We start from the raw sequence: 20670 nt of genomic DNA on the forward strand, positions 1-20670 counted from the left end.
CAAGCCAACCACAACACAACTTGGAGAACTACCCAGGACTAGAGAAGCTGGGGCTGCTTTAGTGCTGCGGGTCTGTCTGTCCCCCTCCTCTTCCCACTACACCGTGTAGGGAAACAGAACTGGGGCCTTTGGGAATCTGCCAGCTCCCTGGGGATCTGTTAGCTCTAGGGCTGTCTGGGAAGTGCTTCAGATGCCCTCATTGGTCCCTGGCCCCTCCTGGTCCCACCCGTGGACACTCCACCCCTGCACTTTGCTTGCAAGTCTCTCTGACTACCCATTTGGTGGTGAGTTCCTCCTCCCACCTCTGGGTCCCTCCCTCAATCAGTCTTTTGGTCAAAGCCTGTGTTGCCTCTCTCTCAGACCAGTTCAAAGCCCCAGGTATGATGGTGTCCCCTGGACCAGGGTGCGACCATCGGGAGGAGTGCAGGAGCAGAAAACCCTCTGCTTCCCGACACTTCTCCAGCTCTGAGCTGGGAACTGCAGGAGGAAGAGATGAAGGGGGGTGGGGTGAGCCTCCTGAAGCGCCCGGCTGGGCCGGGCTGGGCTGACCCCTCCCCAGTCAGGGGCGGGACCCCAGGAGGAGCCAGGGAGCAGAGCCGCTGGGGAGCATCAGACGGGGGAGAGTCGCTATGGCAGGAACGAATCCCGGGGCCCGCTTCTACAGGCAGATCAAGAGACATCCCGCGGTGAGTTCGGTCCCCAGAGCCACTGTGCCTAACTCCTAATTCTCTCGCTTCCCTGGCGGCCCCCAAATCTCCCAGTACCCTGCCTCTTGCCCAGTTCTCCCAAGGCTCCTAATCTTTCCCCAGCGTGCCCTCAGTCTATCCCTGCAGTATGCCCCGTGTCCCTTGAATCCACCTGGGACCCGCTCTCTGTGGGATGAGGGAGACGAAGGCTGGAAATGTAGTGTGGGAGGTTCCAGGTCCTCTCTCCCAGACGGGAGGGAGTGCCAGACCCGGGTTGGGGTGGGGGCGGGGGCGGATGCTGGCGAGAAGATTGTAAAGCGCGCTCGGGACCGCGGGGAGGGGCTGACCCCTCAAAGTGCCCTCCGTCTTCTCCACAGCTCATCCCGATGATCGGCTTCATTGGCCTGGGGATGGGCAGCGCCGCGCTGTACTTGCTGAGACTCGCCCTGCGCAGCCCCGACGTCTGGTAAAGGCCGGGTCTGGGACGCAAGCAGGGGCCTGGGTGAGGCGAGGCTAGGATAGGAACGCAGGGGCTTCTCAGGAACGGTGCGGATGGGTGGACTTAGCAGGGGTCCCCAGGCATCGCACCTGCGTCTGCACGGCAACTCCAGGCTGGAGCCCCCTCCTGACCCGGGTGGCCCTGGCCTTCCCTCCCACCGGTCCGACCGACCACTCACTCCTCGGGGCCCCAGACTCGACCCGCTTTGGGCTGCGGCACCCGCACCGCTCCCGGCTCGGTTGCCATGGCGACGTGCTCGGCCCGCCGGCGGCCTTCGGGTACCTCCACCTCCCCGCCTGAGTGCTGGGGGTGTGGCCGGGTGAGCTGCTAGGGGCGCCTTTGGGTCTAGCGTGGCGCGGAGACTCGCAGCCCCACCGAGGGCGGCGGGCGTGGGGAGTGGGGGCTCTCCGGCCGCGCGGGGAGCACCTCTGGCGTTATCCGAATTGCAGGCACATCACTGAAACCCCAGCCCCTCAGGATCTCTGCCTCATTCCCGCCGCTCTGCTCTGGGGGGTGAACTTAGGGTGGCGAGGAGCGGGCGGGAGGCCCTGGGCTGGGTTGTCAGTCTATCACCTGGCCCCATACTGACAGTGGTGACAGCCTTCCTGTTTCACTTGTCAGCACCTGCTAACTTGCCCCCACCCCTGTCAGTCTCTGGGAAACAGCTCCCCCCAGGATAGGAAGGGGGTTCTGGGGGGGGGTGGCAGAGACCCTGTGTGTCACTTTAGGCTCCAGGGTCCTAGCTTCCAGGAAACCCTCACCTTCCCCCCCTCCCTCTCTGTAGCTGGGACAGAAAGAACAACCCAGAGCCGTGGAACCGCCTGAGCCCCAATGACCAATACAAGGTACTTCCTCCATCCGTTCATCTTGGTCCCAGGACTAGCCTCCCCACCCCCAGGCCACGAAGGAAGGTCTGGGGCACTGAGCGCCCCTTTCCCTCCCATAGTTTCTTGCAGTTTCCACTGACTATAAGAAGCTGAAGAAGGACCGGCCGGACTTCTGAGCTGGCTGGGGTGCCAGCGAGAAGTAAACCACCGTCAGCCAGCCGACTCATTTCTTCCACTCTCTGCCCCTGCCCCCAGGGCGCCACTCTAGCCACTCCGTCCAGCTGCTGCTTACACAGGCTTGGTTCCCACAGGAGGGGAGACGGCTCCCCACCCCCTTCCCTTGCTCCCGCAGCGGAAGCGCCTCTGACCCTCAGCTTGAGTCCCACGCGGGGGGAGGAGTCAGGAGGGCAGGCAGTGTGTTGACCCAAAAGGCTCAAACCAGCCCCTCTACCAGGGCCTTGCAGGGTGCGGCTCAGGCTACGTGTTGAGCGTGGCCAACGTGAGCCAAGAGCAAGCGGAGGCCTCTCAGTGCCAAGTGACGTGGCGGGCCCCACGTTAGCCCAGGCTCCCGGCGCCAGCGCAGGGGCGGTGCTGCTCTGGCTCAACGGGGCTCGTCGCCTGCCGCCCAGCCTGCCCTGGGTGAGGCAACTTCGCCCGGGGAAGCGCAGCGAGCTCCTTCCTGTGCCCAAGCCCATGGCTTCCCGAGCCAACAGGCATCCCCTTTGGCAGCCTTGCACCTGGGCCTCCCCCTGCCATTCTGCCCCTCCCTGGCTCCCCTCAGTCCCCTGGGATCAAACAGAAGCAGCCGTGGGCAAAATACAATTTCATTTAACAAATTGAATTTGCTGCGCCTGCTAATCACGTCTGGTGTCGGCTCTGATCAGAGACAGAGAAAGGAGGCTGGGGGGGGGGCTTGGGGGGGGTGGGAGGGAAGGGAGGCACACGTGGAGGGAGACAAGTCACCACCTGGCCCAGGGGACCCCTCCCACAGTAAAAGGAGAGCTCAAGGCAGGTTAGCATTTTATTAGATAAAAACAGAAAGGTGGGTGCCTACCCACCCCTTCCTCTGGCTCACAAGGGCAACTCCCCTCCCTTCAAGTAAGAGCGAGGAGTCTGTAACACTAAGATAATGGGAGGGTTCAGGGCAGAAAGCCCCAGGCCCCCTCCTCCTCCTAAGTCTAGTTACAAAAAGAAATCTTCTCAGCTACAAAGTCCAGGATATAGCTGGTCTTTTCCTAAGTAAGAGCCCTTCCCTCCTCCAGCAAAAAACTGAAAGACAGTCACTGCCCTCCGTTGGTCCCGGCAGACAGAAGAGGAACTTCTGTCGGTGGGCCTCATTTCCTAAGGGCCCTCAGCGCTCATCAAAACCAGGCATGGGGAAGGCCCTGGCAAACTGCTCCACCCGTTGCCTGAGGTCAGCCAGCCGATGACTTGTTTCTGGGTCCTTGAGCAGGAAGGATTTGAAATCCTGGAGTTTGGCTAGAGGGGGATGAGGAAAAAAGCAGTCAGAACTCTATCAAAGGCAGTCCCATCAGCTGGGGGAGGGCCGGGTGGCGAGTGGCTGGCTCAGCCGGGGTCTGGCCCGCTCACCAGTCTTGCTCTTCACCGCCAAGCCGATGCTGACACCTTCATCTATGAAGTCCACAACTCTCCGGAAGTCATCCTCGCGGAACTGTCGAGAGGTCAGGGCTGGGGCCCCTGGGAGGGAGGCAGAAGAGGATTAGCACAGTCCGAGCCCCCCTGGCAGCCATCCTTCCTTCCCCAGACCCCCCAGGTCTCACCGAGCCGCAGGCCCCCAGGTGTGATGGCACTTCGGTCTCCAGGACAGGTGTTCTTGTTGGCTGTGATGGACACCAGTTCCAGCACCCGCTCAGCCCGAGCTCCATCCAGGCCCTTGGGCCGCAGATCCACGAGCACTAGGTGGTTGTCGGTGCCACCTGAGGGGAGGGACAGTCAGCAGGCAGGAGTGAGTGCTAGGCCTTTGTCTGAGGCTACAGACTCTCACCCACCCCCCGGCTCACCAGACACGAGTGAGTAGCCTCGCTCTAGCAGGGCATCAGCCATGGCCCGAGCATTCTTCAGAACCTGCAGGGCGTACTCCCGGAACATGGGGGTGCAGGCCTGGAAATGAGACAGTAGCACCTGTGACCCCAAGCGCCACCCCTTCAGCCCTTCCCCCTCTAGCACAGTTGCGACTCCAGCCTTGACCCCACCCAGACACTTCCCTTCTGTCAGCTCCGATTCACTCATCAAGGAGCAGGGTCTCGGGCCCCAGGCCAGTGCCCCCCACAAGAGTCGGCTCCCCAACCTGCTTTAGGGCCACAGCCACGGCAGCAATGGCATGGTTGTGGGGCCCCCCCTGCAGGGATGGGAACACGGCAAAGTTGATTCGGTCCTCAAATGTGTACGGGATCTCCCGGCCAGTCTTGGGGTCCACAGCCCGAGTCCCCTTCCGGTAGAAGATGAGTCCAGACCTACGTGGGAAGTGGGTGATCAGAATCTAAGTTGAGAAGCAAGGACGAGGGGTTGGGAAAGCAGGGGAAGCTGGCTGGCCTAGGCCCCCTGTGCTCTCGGAGTCTAGGAGTCTACCTCAGTTGGGCTGGCGTGCAGGACTCCAGTGGTCAAGGAGCGCAGCCCTTCGGTCCCACCCCCAAACCCCCCAGCAGGGATCTGCCGCCACGGGCAAGACAAAAGGAGAGTCATCACAGACGGGGCAGAAGTCTTCAGGGTTTCAGGTGGGAACAAACCCCCCTCAGTTGCTGCCCAACAATGCCCCTGGAATAGGGCGTGAAGGCAGAGAAAGACAAGGCCTGACCTCAGGGGAGCCTGACCTGGCCCCTCGAAGGGTCTTGTGAGTGGTGGTGGTGACAACATCCGCATGCTTGAAAGGTGAGGGGATCACCTTGGCAGCCACCAGGCCACTGATGTGGGCCATGTCTGCCAGTAGGTGTGCCCTGACTTCATCACACACCTGGGCAGGTACAGAGACAGGCCTTAGCCCGGGGAGGGCCCCCCTTCCAAAGTATCCCCACCACCCCCTGGGAAGTGGCCGGCACGCCAGCCTCCACACACCTCTCTCATGCGGGCGTAGTCAATGAGGCGCGCGTAGGCACTGGTACCAGCAATAATGAGCCGCGGGCGGAAGAGCCGCGCAGTCAGCGCCAGCTGGTCGTAGTCGATGAGGCCGGTTTTAGGCTGGGTGGACAAACGAAAAGCTGAGGCCCTGAGACGGCAGCAGGGCAGCTCACTCTCCTCTTTGACCCAGGAGGCTGCCCAGGACTCCAGCCCGCACCATCCCCAGGAGAGGGCCACCAGGGCCCCAGCACTCACATTGAGCTTATAGGGCATGGACTCAAAGAAGATGGACGTGGCTGAGACCCGCTTGACATCAGACATGTAGCCGTGAGTCAGACTGGGAACAGGTGAGAGAGATGAGAGAGCTTCAGAAACGAGTCTCAGACTTCACCACACCCTGCCTGCCTGGCGCCAAAGGCCGCGGTCCCTGGAACGCCGCTCCTAGAATGCAGGACCCTCCCTGCCTGGCACGCTCCGTGGTGAGCACTGGTGACTGGGGTCTTCTCGTCCCCATCCGCTGCCTTGCAGGGCAGGGCACACGGAGGTGTTCAGTAACGACTCTTCTCCCATGCCCGTCCTGCCCTCCAAACCCACACCCACCCCATCCATACTCACTGGCCCCCATCGGGCAAGTCCAGCCCCATGATTCGGTCATGGGGCTGCAGGAGGGCCGTGTAGGCGGCCAGATTAGCCGGCGAGCCCGAGTACGGCTGCACATTGACTCCCCACTGCGCGGGATCCAGGTCGAAGGCCTCCAAGGCCCTGCGCTGACACAGCAGCTCAACTTCATCTACTACCTCTGTGCCTCCGTAGTACCTGCCACGAGATGGGGGCGCTCAGGGCGCAAGAAGGGCTCCAGTATCCCCTGCAACCAGCGGCAAAGGGCTGGGAAGGCCACGCCTCTCTACACACTGGGAGGGTACAGGCGGGTGTCCCCCAGGGAGCACCATCCCTGAGGCTGCCTTCCAGCTCTCTGGTACCCAGCCCTCACCTCTTGCCAGGATAACCCTCCGAGTACTTGTTGTTCAGACAGGACCCCAGGGCCTCCAGCGCAGCTCGGCTGCAGAAGTTCTGGGGTGAGGGGGGAGTGAGGGAGGTTAATGTCAGAAGGTATTGAGCCCCTTTCCCTGGAGCCCCCCATAGCCGCTTCCTGCCAGAGCCCCAGGCTGCGGGGAGGAGCTGGGCTCTACAGAAAGCTGTTCGTTCATTCAGCGTTCCTTGTCAGGCCTGAAGAAAGGCCAGAGGAAGCATCCTGAGAAACAGCTGCCATGATAGGTGTCCCCAGCAAGGCCAGCTGTCCACTCAAACCTGTGCTTCCAGGCTCCTCTTTCCTCTTGGGAGGGGGAAGGGACCAGACTAGATTACAGGGGCCCTGGACAGCTTTGGAAGCTCTCTAAAGTCCCCATCCCATAATCCAGACTGGCCCTGCCTTTTCTTCAGAGGACAATAAGAAGAGAAGGAGATAAGGCCCAGCAGGAAGGCCCTGAGTCTGAAAGGGAAATCTGGAGGAACAGAAGTACGATGACCTGTTACTTCCCGCACCCACTGTGGCCCATGCCTGGCCGCTCTCCCCAAGCCCCACCTCTGAGGCAATGAGCTCCAGGCCACGACACTGCCTGTCCTTCTCCCTCTGCAGCAGCTCCCACATCTCAGGGTCACTGTCTGACAGACTCTCCTGGCCTGTCCAGCCCCTGGTTGCTTCTCCAGTCTGGGTCTGGGCCACCTCACTGTGCTGGCACCGGATGGCCATCCTGACCAGCTGACCACATCTCTGCAGAGGCTAGGAGAGGAAAAACCAGAGTCAAATAAAAAGCATCCAAATAGTCTCCCAACAACCCTCAGCCATGCTTATCAGGCTTTCTGGCTCCAAACCTAGCAGCCAGTGGTCCAGCCAGCCTTTTCCAATTCTCACCACCCCCACCTCCGCCTTCAAATGCCAGCTCCAGAGCCAAGGTTGAGATCAATGTCCAGGGGGTGGTTCTGATTTGGTCCATTTACCTCACCTCAGAATTCCCTCTACCTCGACCCATGAACCACTCTGCAAAGCCACAGGGCAAAGTTTGTCCTCTAGAAGCCTATGTCTCTGGAGCTCAGGGGCAGTCCACTGAGGTTCCAGAACCTCCCCAACCCACAGGAACAAAAGGGTCTTCCTGCAGGGCCAACATGGCAGGGGGGGGGGGTTGGAAGCTGAGCTGGCAAGGATTCAGGCAATATGCTGTAGAGGTAGTTTCCACAGCAATGGAGGTGGCAGAGACCTTTAACAGTCTCTGGAGAAAGGCAGATGGTGGTGGTGGGGGGAGCCTGTTGGCAGGGAGGCCAAAACCCACATCCTGCCCTCCGGGCCCCCCACTCTTCCTATGTCCGTCCAGCCCACAGAGCCCAGGGACGCCTGATGTAAGCAGTGGGGCCGGGTTGCATCATCTGCAGGCTCGGAGCTGGCAGGAAAGACTCGGCTCACCGGTCCAGTCCAGGAAACCCGCTCGTTCACAGGGTCCACGGGGCATCTGGTGCAGTTCTCCCCCTAATGCCACGTGAAATGTGTGGTCGCTGGCCCTGGGGCGTCTGGTTGCCGGAATGGGGAGGGACCCCAAGTGCTCCACGGGCACTGGGGGTAAGGGGTTCTCAAGGATTCCCTAGTTGCAAGTCCGCTCCCCAAAGACCAAAACCACGTGCGTGGAAAAGCCGGGAGAACCCCAGAGTTTGTGAATGGGCACTGAGGTAGGAGGGGAGCTCGCTTTCTATTGGTCACCCAGTCTCCGGAGCCCCATTCTTACCCGAGTCGCCCAGAGCAAAGAGAAGGGCAGCATCGCAACCCGAGGTCGCCGGAGGTCCAGCCACCAACCCTGGCCGGTGGAAGGGAAGGGTAGGAAGAAGACTGATACGAGAGCGCGTGCGCGAGAACGGCCCGAGAAACCACCGGATTAAGGGGAGGGACCTACGCATGCGTGCGGTGGCCCTTTTATGGTCTCTTGGGAATTGTAGTTTCCCGCCCCCTTCCGCTTCAGTTCCCCATCTGTAGACCCTGGTCAAAGCCTCTTGCTTGAAAGAAAAGAGATCCAGTGCTGCACCACCTCCTCATTGTCCTGAAGCTTAGTGTTTTGTTTTTTTTTTTTTCTCCCTGTTGTCCAAACAACAGCCTCTTATTGGGTGCCTACTAAATACCTAGCATTATTAGGCTCTTTGAAAATATAAAGGCTCCTCTTGGAGCTAGAGAGCCCTGGTGCATTGGAAAGCCCCCTGGCTTAGAAGGGTGAGACCTGAGTTCAAGTTCCACCTCTGGGTAAGACTAGCCAATTCGCCTCTCGGGCCCTCAGTTTCCTCACTCGTAATTCAAAAATAACATGTAGTGAGGATTACGTGAGACTTTCTACGTAAACATGCTCTGGGATGGATCACCCTCCCCTCATCCCCTGACCTGCTTCCTCCAAAGTTATCTCCTTCTTCTGCGACGTTCCGGAGCTGCATGAGCTGCCCCCTTCCTGTTGCACTTGTTTAATTTTGCCACCTGTTCACCTCTTGCTGCTTCAGCAGTCCGTGAGCTCTCTTTATATCCCTGGGGCTCTAGATCCTTGGAACCGGACAGGATCTTCCTTTTAACCTGACTTCGTCTGGACTCATCCTTTGGGAGAGGGACTCACTAACCCCTCTAGAAATAGGTCCCCAAATCTCAGTATCAGAATTGGCTGGGAAATGTAATATACGAGTGTGAGGCTTCTCTTCAGAGGTTCTAGGTCAATGGATCTTAATGAGTAGACATTTGCCCACTCATGGCGACAGTGAAACCTCTCCTCAGTGATTCTAATAAGCAGTGATTTTGAGAACCGTTGCCTTACTTAGCAAAATTACACATTCATTCATTCATTCATTCACTCATTCAACAGACATGTTGAGTTCCTACTCTGTGCCAGAGATGGCCTAGCGTTGGAGACATAAGAATAGATCACTGACTTCTGGGACATCAAGAGTTGAACAGGTAACAAAATGCAACAAGTGCGGTTATGGGCAGGGGCAGCTCAGGTCCCAGAGGTCCGAATGTCCCAAGGGGGAGGGGTGGGGGAGGGGGAGGGGATGGCTGTAGAGGAGGCAGTCTGTGAGTCAAAGGAAGAGGAAAAGGACAATCCATCACAAAACATGTTCACATGCAAAGTCTCATTTAATCTCCAGGACATGCTATTTTGTTATTACCTGACGAGTGAGGAAACTGAGGCCCAGGTGGGCTAACTTGCTAATTCCAAACATTACCACTTGGCTCTCATACCAGGCCTCAGAAGTCCTGGCTTAGCTCTAACCTCCTTCCCTCCCACTCAAGCCTCATGTGTTCTCAGGTCTTTCCAGCAATAGGCCCTCTGTTAGGGTTCTCCTTCCTCCAGTCTCTGACCAAGGACCACCTCTCACCTCCCTCTTCCTTTCAGCTTGATCTTGTTATTCAGCCACCCACCCATCCACCCATCCATCCATCCATCCATCCATGATTTATTTTCCCCTCAAGGACTTTTCACTCCCAGGGATGTCTAGGTCAGACTCACCTCTGCCTCAGTTTCCTGCGGGAACCAGTGGGCAATTCTCTGGAGAGTTCTGCACTCTCCCAGTCGGTATCTTGGCCCAGGACTCAAGCAGAAGTAGCAGAAGAGGAGGTGTCGAGGTGTCCTTCTGTGCCTCAGCTTGTCCCTACCCCCTCCTTCGCCCCAGTCAGGGGTCCCCAGGGGAGGGGGGCGGCTGAGCTTGAGAACTGCTAATGAAGCCGCAGCCAATTAACGCCCGGGCCAGAGTTGGGGGCGGATAAAATTAGCAGCGGCGGCGGCAGGAGGGAGCTGGAGGCGGGGGTGGGGAGGGTGGGCAGCTGGCTGAAGGGGGCCTTGTTTGCCGGCGGCGAGCGGCGGCGACGCGGCCCGGCTCTCCAAACTCGCGCTTGTCCCTTCCCCCACCCCCTCGTCTCTGGCCTCCCTCCCTCTCTCAGCCGTCTGCAAACTCAGCGCCCACGAAATTAGGAAGGAAAAGGAAGATCGATGACTCCAGATGCCGCAAACACCGTTCCCCCTCCCCCCCACCTGCCGCCTCCCGCCAGCCCTCGGAGCTTAGCAGGTTGTCAGCGCTCTGCCTACGCTGTCCCTGCAACTCCATCCCATTTCAGGGCCTTCTACCTCCTCCCCCAAGTCGTCTCAAACAGTCCGCTGGTAGACCCCTTTCAGGTCTCCTCCCCACTCGATCTGCCGCAGCTTCACGTCGCCCGCCTCTGGGAGAAAATCCCCACCTCAGCCAGAGCGCCTACCGTGAGGGTCCCCCTCGGCTCTCTCTGATCGGTCTTGGATGACCTCCAAGGTCCTAGCTCCGTCAATAGTTGCCTCAGTTTCCACGAGCCGCCGAGGGAGGAGGCCCTGGCCCGGTTTCTGCCACCCTTAAACCCATACCACCACCCCTCTTCCCTACAAAGGTCTCTCACACAGACACGTATTGGATTTCACTTTATTTTGTTCCCTTTCCCGTCTGTTTTGGCGTAGAAAAAATATCACCAAGAGGAAGCAGCCGGAAAGGGGCAGGTGGAGCAGGACTGCAGGGATGGGAGGGAGGCGGGCAGAGGGCAGGGGCCCAGTGGATCGCCTAGGCCCAGGAGTTCTGCTCCCGCTACCCTAATTAGGGTTTGGGGAAAGGCGGACAGGCATACCGGCAGGCAGAAGGGGTTGGGGATAGGCCGCAATTTATAGGCCTCACAGTCTTTACGTGGGGACAGGGTGGAACAGGAGGACAAGCGCCTGGGGGTAAGAAAGGGTGCGACGAGGGTGCCAGGCCAGGCGTCATTTAAGATGCGGACAAAGGGAATGCCCAGCCCAGCGCCTGGGGCATGAGGGGGACCCACTGCAGACGTGAGGGACGCTGGGACCGCCGCCAAGCCCCGCCTATTCTAGGCCTGCGCTCCAGCCTCTGCACTTTGGGAGCTAGCGGAGGGGGCTACGCCCCCACACACACTGCCTCGGTGGGCACTCCCCATAAGGGAAAGGGTGGACCTACGCCGGCTACTGGCTGATGGTTCCCGGGAGGGTTGTTCCTTTCGCCCTCGGAATGGAAGGGGTGCACGTGGCCACTGGAGCTGCGGGGAACAGGGTGGGGTCCCACTTAGGGAGGCCGGGATTTGGAGGGAAGCTTAGGGCCCAGGCGAGGGCGCGGCGCGCTACCCGAAGTAAGGGTGCTCACTCTGGAAGTTATAGTCTGGGCACACCTTCTGCACCAGTTTGTAGTCAAAGCTGAGGAAGGAGACGAAGATGCAGATGACTTTGAAGGGCTTGGCGCAGAGCCAGGCGGCCTGGCTCTGCGTGTGCTCGGTGAAGCACACCTGCGATGGGTCGTACAGGCACGGGCGGTGCTTGCGCGCGCGGTTTGTCTTCTCATACTCCACGTGGCAGTTGAAAGCGCGAGACTCTTTGGTCCCGGGCACTCCCAGCGCGCCCCCGAATGGGCCCGCCAGCGCGCCCCCGAGGGTCCCTCCTAGCCCGGGTCCCGCGGCCGCTATCCCCAGCGGGGGCCCCAGCCCCGGGAGCACCCCTTCCAGGGCCAGCGTAGACTGCAGCGGGTGGGGAGCCGGCCCCGGCAGCCAGACGCCCCCGAACTCGACACGCTTGGAGGGCGGCACGATACTGACGCTGAGGTTGCCCAGGCTAGACGAGTTGTGGCGGAAGTACACGCTGAAGGTGCCGTTCACGTGGTCCACGATCTTGCCGGTCACCAGCAGCGAGAACTTGAGGGTGTGTACCCGGAAGTAGAAGTCCCCCCAGCCAAAGATCTTTTTAGCGCGGGCCGCTTTGATAGACGGCTTCCTCTTGGTGCGCGGCGCAGGCAGCGCCCCCGCCCGGGCCAGGGCTCCGGTGTGGTTAGCCGGCCAGGCCCAGCTCCAGGCGCGGCCGGCGCCGAGGCCGTGGGAAGACCTCGGCACGGGGAGCTGCTGGCCAGGGGCGCCCCCTCTGGCCGCGGCGGGGCGCAGCTCCAGGTACTGCGGCCTCCCGGACGGTGGTATCTGGGCACTGACGGCCTGTGGACGAAGAAGGAGCAGGAGAGAGACGCTGGGGTTGTGCCTGCCCATCCCAGGGCCCCGCCGCCCCGCACCCGGCCCGCCCCTTTCCCCAGCCGCTAGGAGCCCAAAGGGAACTGGGCATCCACAGCAGTGGTTCCGGGAGCGTATACTGGTGCAGGCCTGCGCCCTTTCGACCTCTGTGCTCTCGGCCAAGTCACTGACCAGTGCTCGGTTTCTACACCTGTGAAATGACACCGAGAGTCCTTGTGTTCTCAGAGAACTCCGATGTGAGCTGAGAAAGGAAAAAAAGCCAAAGCCCCTGCGGGTTTGACTGAATAGGGAGTGGAGCTCTGGCCCGGGGCTGCGGCTCCCCTGGCCTGGAACCTGCTTGGTTCCCAGTAATGGTGGACCAGGGAGGAGCTGGACTCGGGCAGGCCAGGCCATGACCGCTGTCAACATCCAGCATCAAGACAGAAGTGAAGACCTCCCAACACCTCCGCGGAGACTAAAGCCCCCACCCAGGCCTCAGCCTCTACTTCCTTGCGGGGAGGGGCCCGCGAAACCCATTGAGCCAAGAGCCCCGAGCGTCTCGGTGCTGTGGGTCGAGGCTCGGGGACTCCGCGGGCAGCCCGCTGCACCTCCGGCACTCCTGCTGTGGGGGAGGCCGCCTAGTGGTCCTTCCCCGGGCTTGGAGGGGGCCGGGGACCGCCCCTGCCCGCCCTCAGCCGTCTCCGCCTGTCTCAGGTGGCCGCCGATCTGGGAGACAGCGCGGGCGCGAGTACAAGATGGATCGAGAGGCGGGAGCGGCGGGGCCAGGCCCGGGCCATCAATTATCCGGGGCGGGTGGGGTGGGGTGGGGGGTGGCCGGGAGTGGAGACGCGTGAGAGCCAGAGGAAGAAATATGGTGATGCCGCTCCAGCGAGGGGAGCGGGAGGGAGAGGCGCCGTGAGTGTCAGAGTGTATCAGTCAGACTGTTAGCCGTGGCCGTGTAGTGTGGCCCTCGCTGTGGACGGTCACACTGTGGGGAGGGAGTAGTGTGTGTGTCAGCCTGCGGTGGTGGTGTTTCTGGAGCCCGGGGTTGGGTGTACGTATCTGTGTACCTGGAGAGATGGTGTGTGTGAGAGCGTGTGTGCGCATACATGCGTGTCTCAACCTGTGGTTATGGCTGTGTGTGTCTGCCTGGAGTGGCTGTGCACAGTGGTTGTGTGGTTGTGTGTGTGTGTATATGTATGAGGCTGAGGAGCCTGTGTGTGTGTGTGTGTGTCAGCTTGTGGTGCTGTCTGTTGTGTCAGTCTGGGGGGGCTATGTGCGTATGCCTGGGTTGTATATGCGCCTGGGCTGGCTGTGTGTGTCGGTGTGTGGGTCCGAGGGAGGCTGTCAGTTTGTGGTGGTTGTGTCTGTGTGACTGGTGTAGGTGTAGGCCTGGGTTGGCTGTGTCTGGTTCGCTGGAGGTGTTACTTTTCCTGTGTGAGCTCCTGTCATCCTCTGTCCATGTGTCAAGCTCTTTCTCAAGGGTGTGCGTCAGCATACGCACAATGATAGCACCAGTGCGGCCGTTCCCCGGGGGCTGCATTTGTGTGAGTTGTACCTGAATGGTCCCTGGGGGTCCGCACTGGCCCGCAGGCTGAGCTTTGGGAAGGTAAAGAGGCCTGGCAGCATGGGTGCCCCCCCCCGTGTTTGCACACACCTTGTGTACACACCGTGAGTGCACAAGGGACAGGAATGCCAGAGTCAAGCTGCTTGGCTAGAATCTCCACCGCCTGGTCCCCATCCCCGCAGCGCTGCGATCCCGGGTTATTAATGCTGCCGCCACCCGCTCGTCATACATATTTATCGCCCCCCTCATTCCTCCTCCCGTCCATCCCTCCTCCCAGCTCAGGTGAGGGGGGCGGGGGCGGCAGGAGTGATTGACTCAGACAGACAAGCTTGAGCTGGCAGCTAACACCAGGAGGGTGGGCCTGAGAAGGACGGTGGGAAGGGTCCCAGGCCACCGTGGGGGGAAAGGAGGGTCCGGGGGCAAGGCAGGCCTCCGAGGAGGTGAGCTTGGAGAGGGCAGGGCCTGAGCCTCAGGGGGGTCATTGGAGGAAGGGAGTGCATAAAGCTTCCAGGGAAAGTCAAAGAAAGGGGGAGTCATTTGAACTCTGACTCCTCATCTCCTCACCCTTCTGGGCCCAACACTGCCTTTCCAGGGGCATCTGTCAGTCTCCAGTCACCTGCTCTTATGACCCCAAATGCCTCTGAGACACCCCCTCCCAGTACACGCCCGCAGCACTCGTTGTCCTGCACCCAGCCCAGGACTTGTCAAGGGCTGCTTCAGTCCAGAGACTCCTCGCAGGCTGGGGCTGGGAGAGGGAAGGAGGTTTGTCTGGGTGGTGAGGGGTGCTGGGGGTCTCCCCCCTGCCCCCACCGCCCAGCGATCCCAGACAAATTGCTGTCTGCGCTTCTCTGATCCCGGCAAATCCCTGGGCTTTGGGCACCCGCACCCCCACCCGCTGCAGGAGACTGCCAAGATAAAAGGGAAGAGTTGGGGGGGCGGCCAAAGCGACCTTGGGGGGAGCTCGGACAGGGAGGGGTAAGAGTCTGTGAGGAAACGAGCCGAGAAATGGGAACATGGAATATAATAAAATCAAATCCTCCCTCTGGCTTCCTCGCTTGCACGCTCACTCTCCCTCTCTCTTGCGCGCGCTCCCTCTTTCACTGTTTTTCCATCTCTCTCTGCGACTCTTCTCTCAGTCCCTCACTCTGTCTCGAATTTTCTCCTTCCGTAATTCTGTTTTTCTCCCTGTTTCTGTCTATCTCTCTTGGTTCTTTCCCTCTATCCTTCAGGCTGTCTCCATCTGTGGGTGCGGTGGGAATGAGGGAAAGCAGGGTGATAAAGGAGCCCCTCTTTCCCCAGATCCATGGTGCTGTCCCTCCCCCCCTCTGACTGAGAGTGGGAGCAGGGTGTTGTCCGAGGAGGGGTCCCCCTCGCTCCAGAGCTGGTTTAATTAAGCTAATTGGGCGCGGTGACATTTGCCGAGGGGAGAGGCTAGTCTGGCTGTCGGTGCAGGGGGCGGAGGTGCTTGGTGGCAGGCGGGGGTGGGGGGGGGGGGGCTCCTCACCCGGTGCCTCCAGGCCCATGCGGGGCGGGAGCCCAGCCAGGAACGCTTTGCCCCTAAGGCACTGAGCCCACGCAATGGAGGGGAGTTGAGGCTGCCTCTTGCTGCCGAACAAACTCCACTGTGTGTGTGTGTGTGGGGGGCTTTTTCGGGATGGGACCGCGGGGGAAAGGGGGGAGGTTTAGGCTGTCGGCCCCCCCAGCCGCATTGCAGGACGCACCTCCCCCCAGGCCTCCAAACCAGTCCCTGGCTTCTCTCCGGCTGCGTGGGTCAGGTGGGGCCGCTCAGGATTCCGGACCGGGGGAAGGGAACGGCACCCTGTGGTTGGGGAAGGAACAGTGCTACAGGCCTGGGCTGGGGAAGGGCAGGGAATAGCGTATTAAGCCCTTGTACCTAGCAAAGGGTGGGGGTGGGGGCCACCGCAGACTGGGCGGGGTGGAACAGATGGGGTCTGGTGGGGAACCAGGGACAGAGAGGGGGGTAAGGACAGGGGCGGGTGGACAGGAGAGGTTGGGGTGAAGGCTGGGATGGAGAGAGAGGGGGACTGGGGTTTGGGACTCAGCAGGCACAGGTATGTGGTGCAGAGATAAGAATGGAACAGGGATAGGCATGGGAACAGGGATGGAGAGGAGATCATGCATGGTGGACAGGCACCGGGCAGAGACAGGGATGTAGATAGGGTACGTAGGGATGTAGGGTAGGAACTGGGGGAATGAAGAGGGGTGGAGAATGGAATGGGAACCAAAATGGGGATGAAGGAGGACAGGGATGGTGGATGAGGGATGGGCACTGGGGACAGCAGGCAGGACTGAGAGTGGGATAGGAACAGGAAGATGGGGATGGGGAGCAGATGGGGGCAGGAACAGAAATGGGAGATGGGGAGTGGTTACTGGGCAGGAACAGGGGTGCTGAGGGATGCAGGGACCCAGGAGATGGGGATGGCCAATGTGAATGGGGACTGGAATGGGTGATGGGGGACAAGGAAGGAGATGGGAGACAGGGATGGAGACAGGAGCTGAGGACAGGTATGGGGACAAGTCAGGGGAAAAGGCAGAAGAAGGGCAGGATTAGGCTATGGGAGGGGGCCAGGCAGGTGGAAGCGAAGATACCTCCTTCCAGACCCCACTATAGCGTGAGGGGGCGGGGACCGCTGGTGGGGCGGGCTCTGCCCTTGGGCCGGGCACCCCCTCCCCCTCAGCCCCGCCTGCCCGCCTGCTCGAGGCCTGCAGCGCAAGGCTCACCGTTATCTGAATTTTGATTTTATTTTATTTTATTTTATTTCCCTGCTTCCTAGAGCCGGCGCGGTCCCCCCGGGAACGGCCGCCCCCCGCCCCCCGCCCCGCGCCTCACTTTATTATTGCAATAAATGTGCCTATAAAGGCGCGGGCTCCGGGGCGCGGTGGGGGGGGGGGGAGAGCCGCGGAGCGGGGATGTAATTTCCCGAAGCCGGAGCCGGAGGGGGAGTGGGCGGGGTGGAGGTGGAGGAGGGGCAGGAGAGGGAGAGGGGGAGACTCGCCAATTTCTAGCGCTCAAGGCAGCGCTCCCTGCTCCCCATTCCCACCCCCCGCGACTCCCCGCTGCGCCGGCCGTGCTTGAGCCCTGGGACCCCTACCCCTTGACCCTGCCCTCTCTGTTACCCTGTCCCCTTCCTAGACCCCACCCATGTGGAGTTGCAGCGCTCTGTTCAAAGTTCCCCATCTCCTTGACAATGACTTCATCTCTGAGCCCTGGGATGCCCCCTCCACTTACCTGGTCTTTTTCAACATTTATCTCTCCCCTTCCCAGTGACCTCGACTCTGACCCCAGTGACCCTTCATTACCTTGTTTCTGTCTCCCAATTACCTCACCTCTTCCCCAATCACCCAGTCCTGGATCTCCAGTTCCTCCCCCACCCCAACCCATGACCCTCTAAATTCTCCTTTCCAACGGGTACCTCTCTCATACATGCAGGCTCTGGCCCAAGGGAGCTGTCACAGCGCCCCCCTTCTCCTGTGCCCCTGGCCCAGCTGCGGCCCCTGATTACCCCCAAATCCCCGCCAAGCTCTGGGCCCTAGCCCAGGCTGCACGTGCCTAAGTGGCCCAGCCAGAGATTAGCGGGGGAGGGGGGGCTGGAGAGGGGTATGAGGCAGGAGGAGGTGGCTAGATGCAGGTCTGGGGCCCGCCAGCTCTGAGAGTCTCGCTTACGCCTAATCCTTCCCTGAGGCTGGATAGAGCTGGGAGGTCCCACAGGGCCCCGCCCCTGCCCTCCCCCAGCTAATTAGTAATTAGTGATTAGTGATTAGTGACTATTGATCGCCTGCTGCTTCTCCCAGTAGGCAGCTGCTTTGGCAAGGGGTGGGGAAGACAAGAGACAGAGGGGGGAGAGGAGTCAGAGACCTTATCAGAAAGATCCTGAAGAAGGTCTGGCGAAGAGGCCACAGCCCCATGGGCAGCAGAAGCCAGGAGTCCCAGGCCCAGGAGAAGGGGCAGGTGTGTGTGTGGGGGAGGCAGGGTTGTTAGCGTTGGACAACTAGGGTTTTCCAAAGAGCTACCTTGTAAATTGTCCCCCACCAGCCTCTTACCATGTCAACATACTACCAGGCCTGGCACTGAGACAGCCCTGAGCGCACACACATATAAGCCACACTCGGATACATGAACACAATCCCAAACCCACACTCGAAGGCACTCCAAACCACAAGCACACAGACACTCACAAACCCGGGAGACTTACCTACAGGCAACACATGCGGCCCAGCACACAAATGCACTTGGAGACCCACCGTGGGACACGCACATGTGCCCACACTGCACTCCCAAGTGCACACAAGCACACACAGATAGGTACTTGGATACACAAACACTTCTCTACACACACTCTGCTGTATGATTACACTGATGCACACACGCACAGTCCTTACACGAGTGTCAACACAGATTCTCACTTGCACACAAGCTGGACTAAACGGCAGATACACTCTCACCCACCGACTCCAACACAGAGACCCACAGCTGCAGCTCACACACGCTCAGATAGATCCCCATCGCTCACATCCTCAGCCTTACTTGCCTTCAAGTCTCCACCAGATGTTTCATTCCCCTTCAGGGGGCAAAGGAAATTAAACCAGATCTGTCCACGGGGGAGTTTACTTGATGGGGAGAGTGGAGAGGAGAGTGGGGAGGAAGTACAAAGGAGGGGCAAGGGGGTAGCATCCTTACCTCCTCTCCCCCAGGCCTTCGCAGACACAGAAGGCTTGTGGGGCCCAGGCCCCTTCCTGCAGGACGCTAAGGGCAGAGCTGGGCAGCGAGTCCGAAGGGAGCTCCTGCCAGTGGAAGCAGTTTTGTGGAGGGGGCCCCTCTTCCCACATTCCAGCCCCTCAAGGTCACCAGGCGCATTTGGGAGAATCGGGAAGCTCAATCCCCAGCTTCACAAGGGCAGCCCCTACCCTGCTGGAGTTGCTGAGTTCCATTTCAATGAGCAGGTGGGGTCCAAGTGTTGGCAGGGGAAAGGTAGGGGGACTACACCCCTTCCAGATGCCGCGGGGGCTAGGGGCTGGGGTGCAGGGAGTAGGGGTTTAGGAAGCTACCTGCCTGCCCCCAAGCTAGGTAAGTCACAGTCAGGGTGCAGGAAACAGAAAAGTCACAGGCAGGGGCAAGGAGGTGATGAAAGGAGCCGCCGGGGTCCAGGGCCTAGGCCCCCATCGCGGGTCACACAGCAGGGCACTGTGAAGCAGGCGCTTGCACTCACCCCTTCCAAGCCAACGCCACACACCACACTAGCTTACACATGCGCCCTGCACCTCAGCACTAGATACCCAAGCCTGGGTGCCCCAGACACACGTGCACACAGGTGCACATGCTGACCCACACCCCACACCAGCACATAGGAGCACACTGCGTTCAGGAGTTGAAGCTTCCAAGTTGGGAGGGAGGCAGCTCAAATCTGGGCCTCCTCAGCCTTGGTCCTGGCCCCAGAGCCTGGGGGAAAAGAGGCAGCCGTGGGATGTGGGAGCAAGGAGAGCACAGGAAGAGAGACTCCCCTTCCAGACAGCCCCCACCCTCATCAGCTGGGCGCGAGAGAGGGGTGTGTCTGTGAGGTTTGTGCAGGGGAGAAGGTGTCTCCGCGGGAAATGTGATGGGAGATCTAGCCAAGTTCGGCCGAATCTGTGTGCGCGCTTGTGTTCGGGTCGTGTATGCTCGGAACACAGTGCCCACCTGGCATTGTGACAAGTGCGGAGAAGAGAGATGGGAAGGCGGGGTGGAGGGGTGGAAGGACAGACAGCACGGAAGGCGAGCGAGGTTGGCGAGGAAAGACGGCAAGGCTGACACCCTGCTGGCTTGTCTGTCTGTCTCGCACTCCCGCTCAGTCTGGCGCACTCGCGGGTCGGGCTTCGTCCCCTCCCCCGCCAAGCCGGGAGCCAGATCCAAGTCGGGCCTCCACCCCGGCACCCACCCCCACCCCTCAGCCAACTTGGGCTGGGAGAGCACCTGTCCTGGATCGGGGAGTCTGTCTGTCCGCGCCCCCAGCGCCGCGCAAAGTTGGGACGCTCCGCGCGGGGGGCGGGGCGGGCGCACGGAGCCCCTCGCACTCTGGGACCTTTGCGTCCCGGACCCCGGCGCTCCCGCTCCAGCCCAGCTTGCCCTTACCTTCCTCAGGAGCCACGGACCAAAGAGCAAGAGAAGCCATTCCGGGAGCAGCCTCATCTTCCCGGGCCGCGGAGCGGGGCGGGCGGGACGGGTCCCGGGCAGGCCGGAGCCGGGCTTGGGGGCGAGGGGCCCTGGCTGGCGCGCCGTGGGGTGGCTGCCGGAGCGGCGGGAGCAGGCGGCGCGGCCCGCGCGGACTGAGCGAGAGGAGCGGAGCTCGGCGCTGGGGGCGGGGCGCGGGCGGGGGAGAAAGTTGGGTCGGACTCGGGCGGGCGGGGGGGGCGGGGCTCCGCGTCGCTCCAATCCCGGCCGCGCCCCGCGCGCCCCCTCCCGCCCAGCTGGGGGCACCGAAGGTGACTTTCACCCCGACACGCCCCGGACACGCCCCCGGCCCAGGTGCGAAGCGCAGAGGGCTGCGGGGCCTAGGGGTCGTGTACCCGAGGGGCTACGTTTGTGCACCGACGAGGAATGGGGCAGGGCGTGGGGCTCGAGGCTCTGGGACCCTGTTCCCGAAGGGGTGCACGGCGGAGCAGGAGCCCAGCGAGGCTCAGCGGCCCCACAAGACCAGGGTCCCTCGGTGTTCCGGGCCCCTTCTAGGCTCCAGGCTAAGGTGGGTCCGGGGCAGGAGCAGGGCAGGGGCCGAGGTGAGGGCGGGCGGGGCCTCGGGCGGCTGCGGCCGCGCGGCGCTGACGGGGATGGATGGGCGCCCCGCGGCTCATTCGGCCCGGAGATGAGAATCATTGATCACGGACGGAAACCCCATCACGTCTGTCAATAGGGCTGACAAACGGCGCCCGCTTCCCCCACCCCGGCCCCCAAGGCACCTCCGCGGGCTCCGGCCCCTTCTGCTGGACCGGCC

The 20670-nt window shown here is 61.1% G+C and overlaps 3 protein-coding genes across 3 annotated transcripts; 1 reads left to right on the forward strand and 2 right to left on the reverse strand.

Moving 5' to 3' along the window:
* The first annotated feature begins 376 nt into the window (after positions 1-376).
* COXFA4L2 (cytochrome c oxidase hypoxia associated subunit FA4L2) lies at positions 377-2853 on the forward strand. Its single transcript, XM_045789789.2, has 4 exons — positions 377-686; positions 1064-1152; positions 1970-2030; positions 2132-2853. Exons 1-4 carry the CDS (start codon positions 630-632, stop codon positions 2186-2188), a joined length of 264 nt encoding a protein of 87 aa, XP_045645745.1. The 5' UTR covers positions 377-629; the 3' UTR covers positions 2189-2853.
* A 167-nt stretch (positions 2854-3020) lies between these two features.
* Positions 3021-7994, reverse strand: SHMT2 (serine hydroxymethyltransferase 2). Its single transcript, XM_045789788.2, has 12 exons — positions 7862-7994; positions 6670-6867; positions 6079-6158; positions 5703-5903; positions 5343-5424; positions 5085-5207; positions 4844-4983; positions 4321-4486; positions 4034-4133; positions 3794-3949; positions 3603-3710; positions 3021-3491 (listed from the first exon to the last, which is right to left on the reverse strand). The coding sequence occupies exons 1-12, from the start codon at positions 7892-7894 to the stop codon at positions 3364-3366; spliced, it is 1515 nt and encodes a 504-aa protein (XP_045645744.1). The 5' UTR covers positions 7895-7994; the 3' UTR covers positions 3021-3363.
* Positions 7995-10536: 2542 nt separating this feature from the next.
* NXPH4 (neurexophilin 4) lies at positions 10537-19997 on the reverse strand. The gene is made up of 2 exons (XM_045789956.2): positions 19815-19997; positions 10537-12108 (listed from the first exon to the last, which is right to left on the reverse strand). The coding sequence occupies exons 1-2, from the start codon at positions 19869-19871 to the stop codon at positions 11254-11256; spliced, it is 912 nt and encodes a 303-aa protein (XP_045645912.1). The 5' UTR covers positions 19872-19997; the 3' UTR covers positions 10537-11253.
* Positions 19998-20670: the final 673 nt, after the last annotated feature.

The sequence above is a fragment of the Ursus americanus genome, chromosome 17, assembly GCF_024610735.1.
Source record: "Ursus americanus isolate L20-20 chromosome 17, mUrsAme1.1.p, whole genome shotgun sequence".
NCBI lineage: Eukaryota > Metazoa > Chordata > Mammalia > Carnivora > Ursidae > Ursus > Ursus americanus.

Coding starts and splice junctions, on each gene's coding strand:
- COXFA4L2 (XM_045789789.2), top strand. CDS start 630: ATGGCAGGAACGAATCCCGGGGCCCGCTTCTACAGGCAGATCAAGAGA. Junction 687..1,063: donor AGATCAAGAGACATCCCGCG/GTGAGTTCGGTC, acceptor TCTTCTCCACAG/CTCATCCCGATGATCGGCTT. Junction 2,031..2,131: donor GCCCCAATGACCAATACAAG/GTACTTCCTCCA, acceptor TCCCTCCCATAG/TTTCTTGCAGTTTCCACTGA.
- SHMT2 (XM_045789788.2), bottom strand. CDS start 7,894: ATGCTGCCCTTCTCTTTGCTCTGGGCGACTCGG. Junction 6,868..7,861: donor CTTTGCTCTGGGCGACTCGG/GTAAGAATGGGG, acceptor TTCCTCTCCTAG/CCTCTGCAGAGATGTGGTCA. Junction 3,492..3,602: donor GGCGGTGAAGAGCAAGACTG/GTGAGCGGGCCA, acceptor ATCCCCCTCTAG/CCAAACTCCAGGATTTCAAA.
- NXPH4 (XM_045789956.2), bottom strand. CDS start 19,871: ATGAGGCTGCTCCCGGAATGGCTTCTCTTGCTCTTTGGTCCGTGGCTC. Junction 12,109..19,814: donor GTCCGTGGCTCCTGAGGAAG/GTAAGGGCAAGC, acceptor CTTCGTCCACAG/GCCGTCAGTGCCCAGATACC.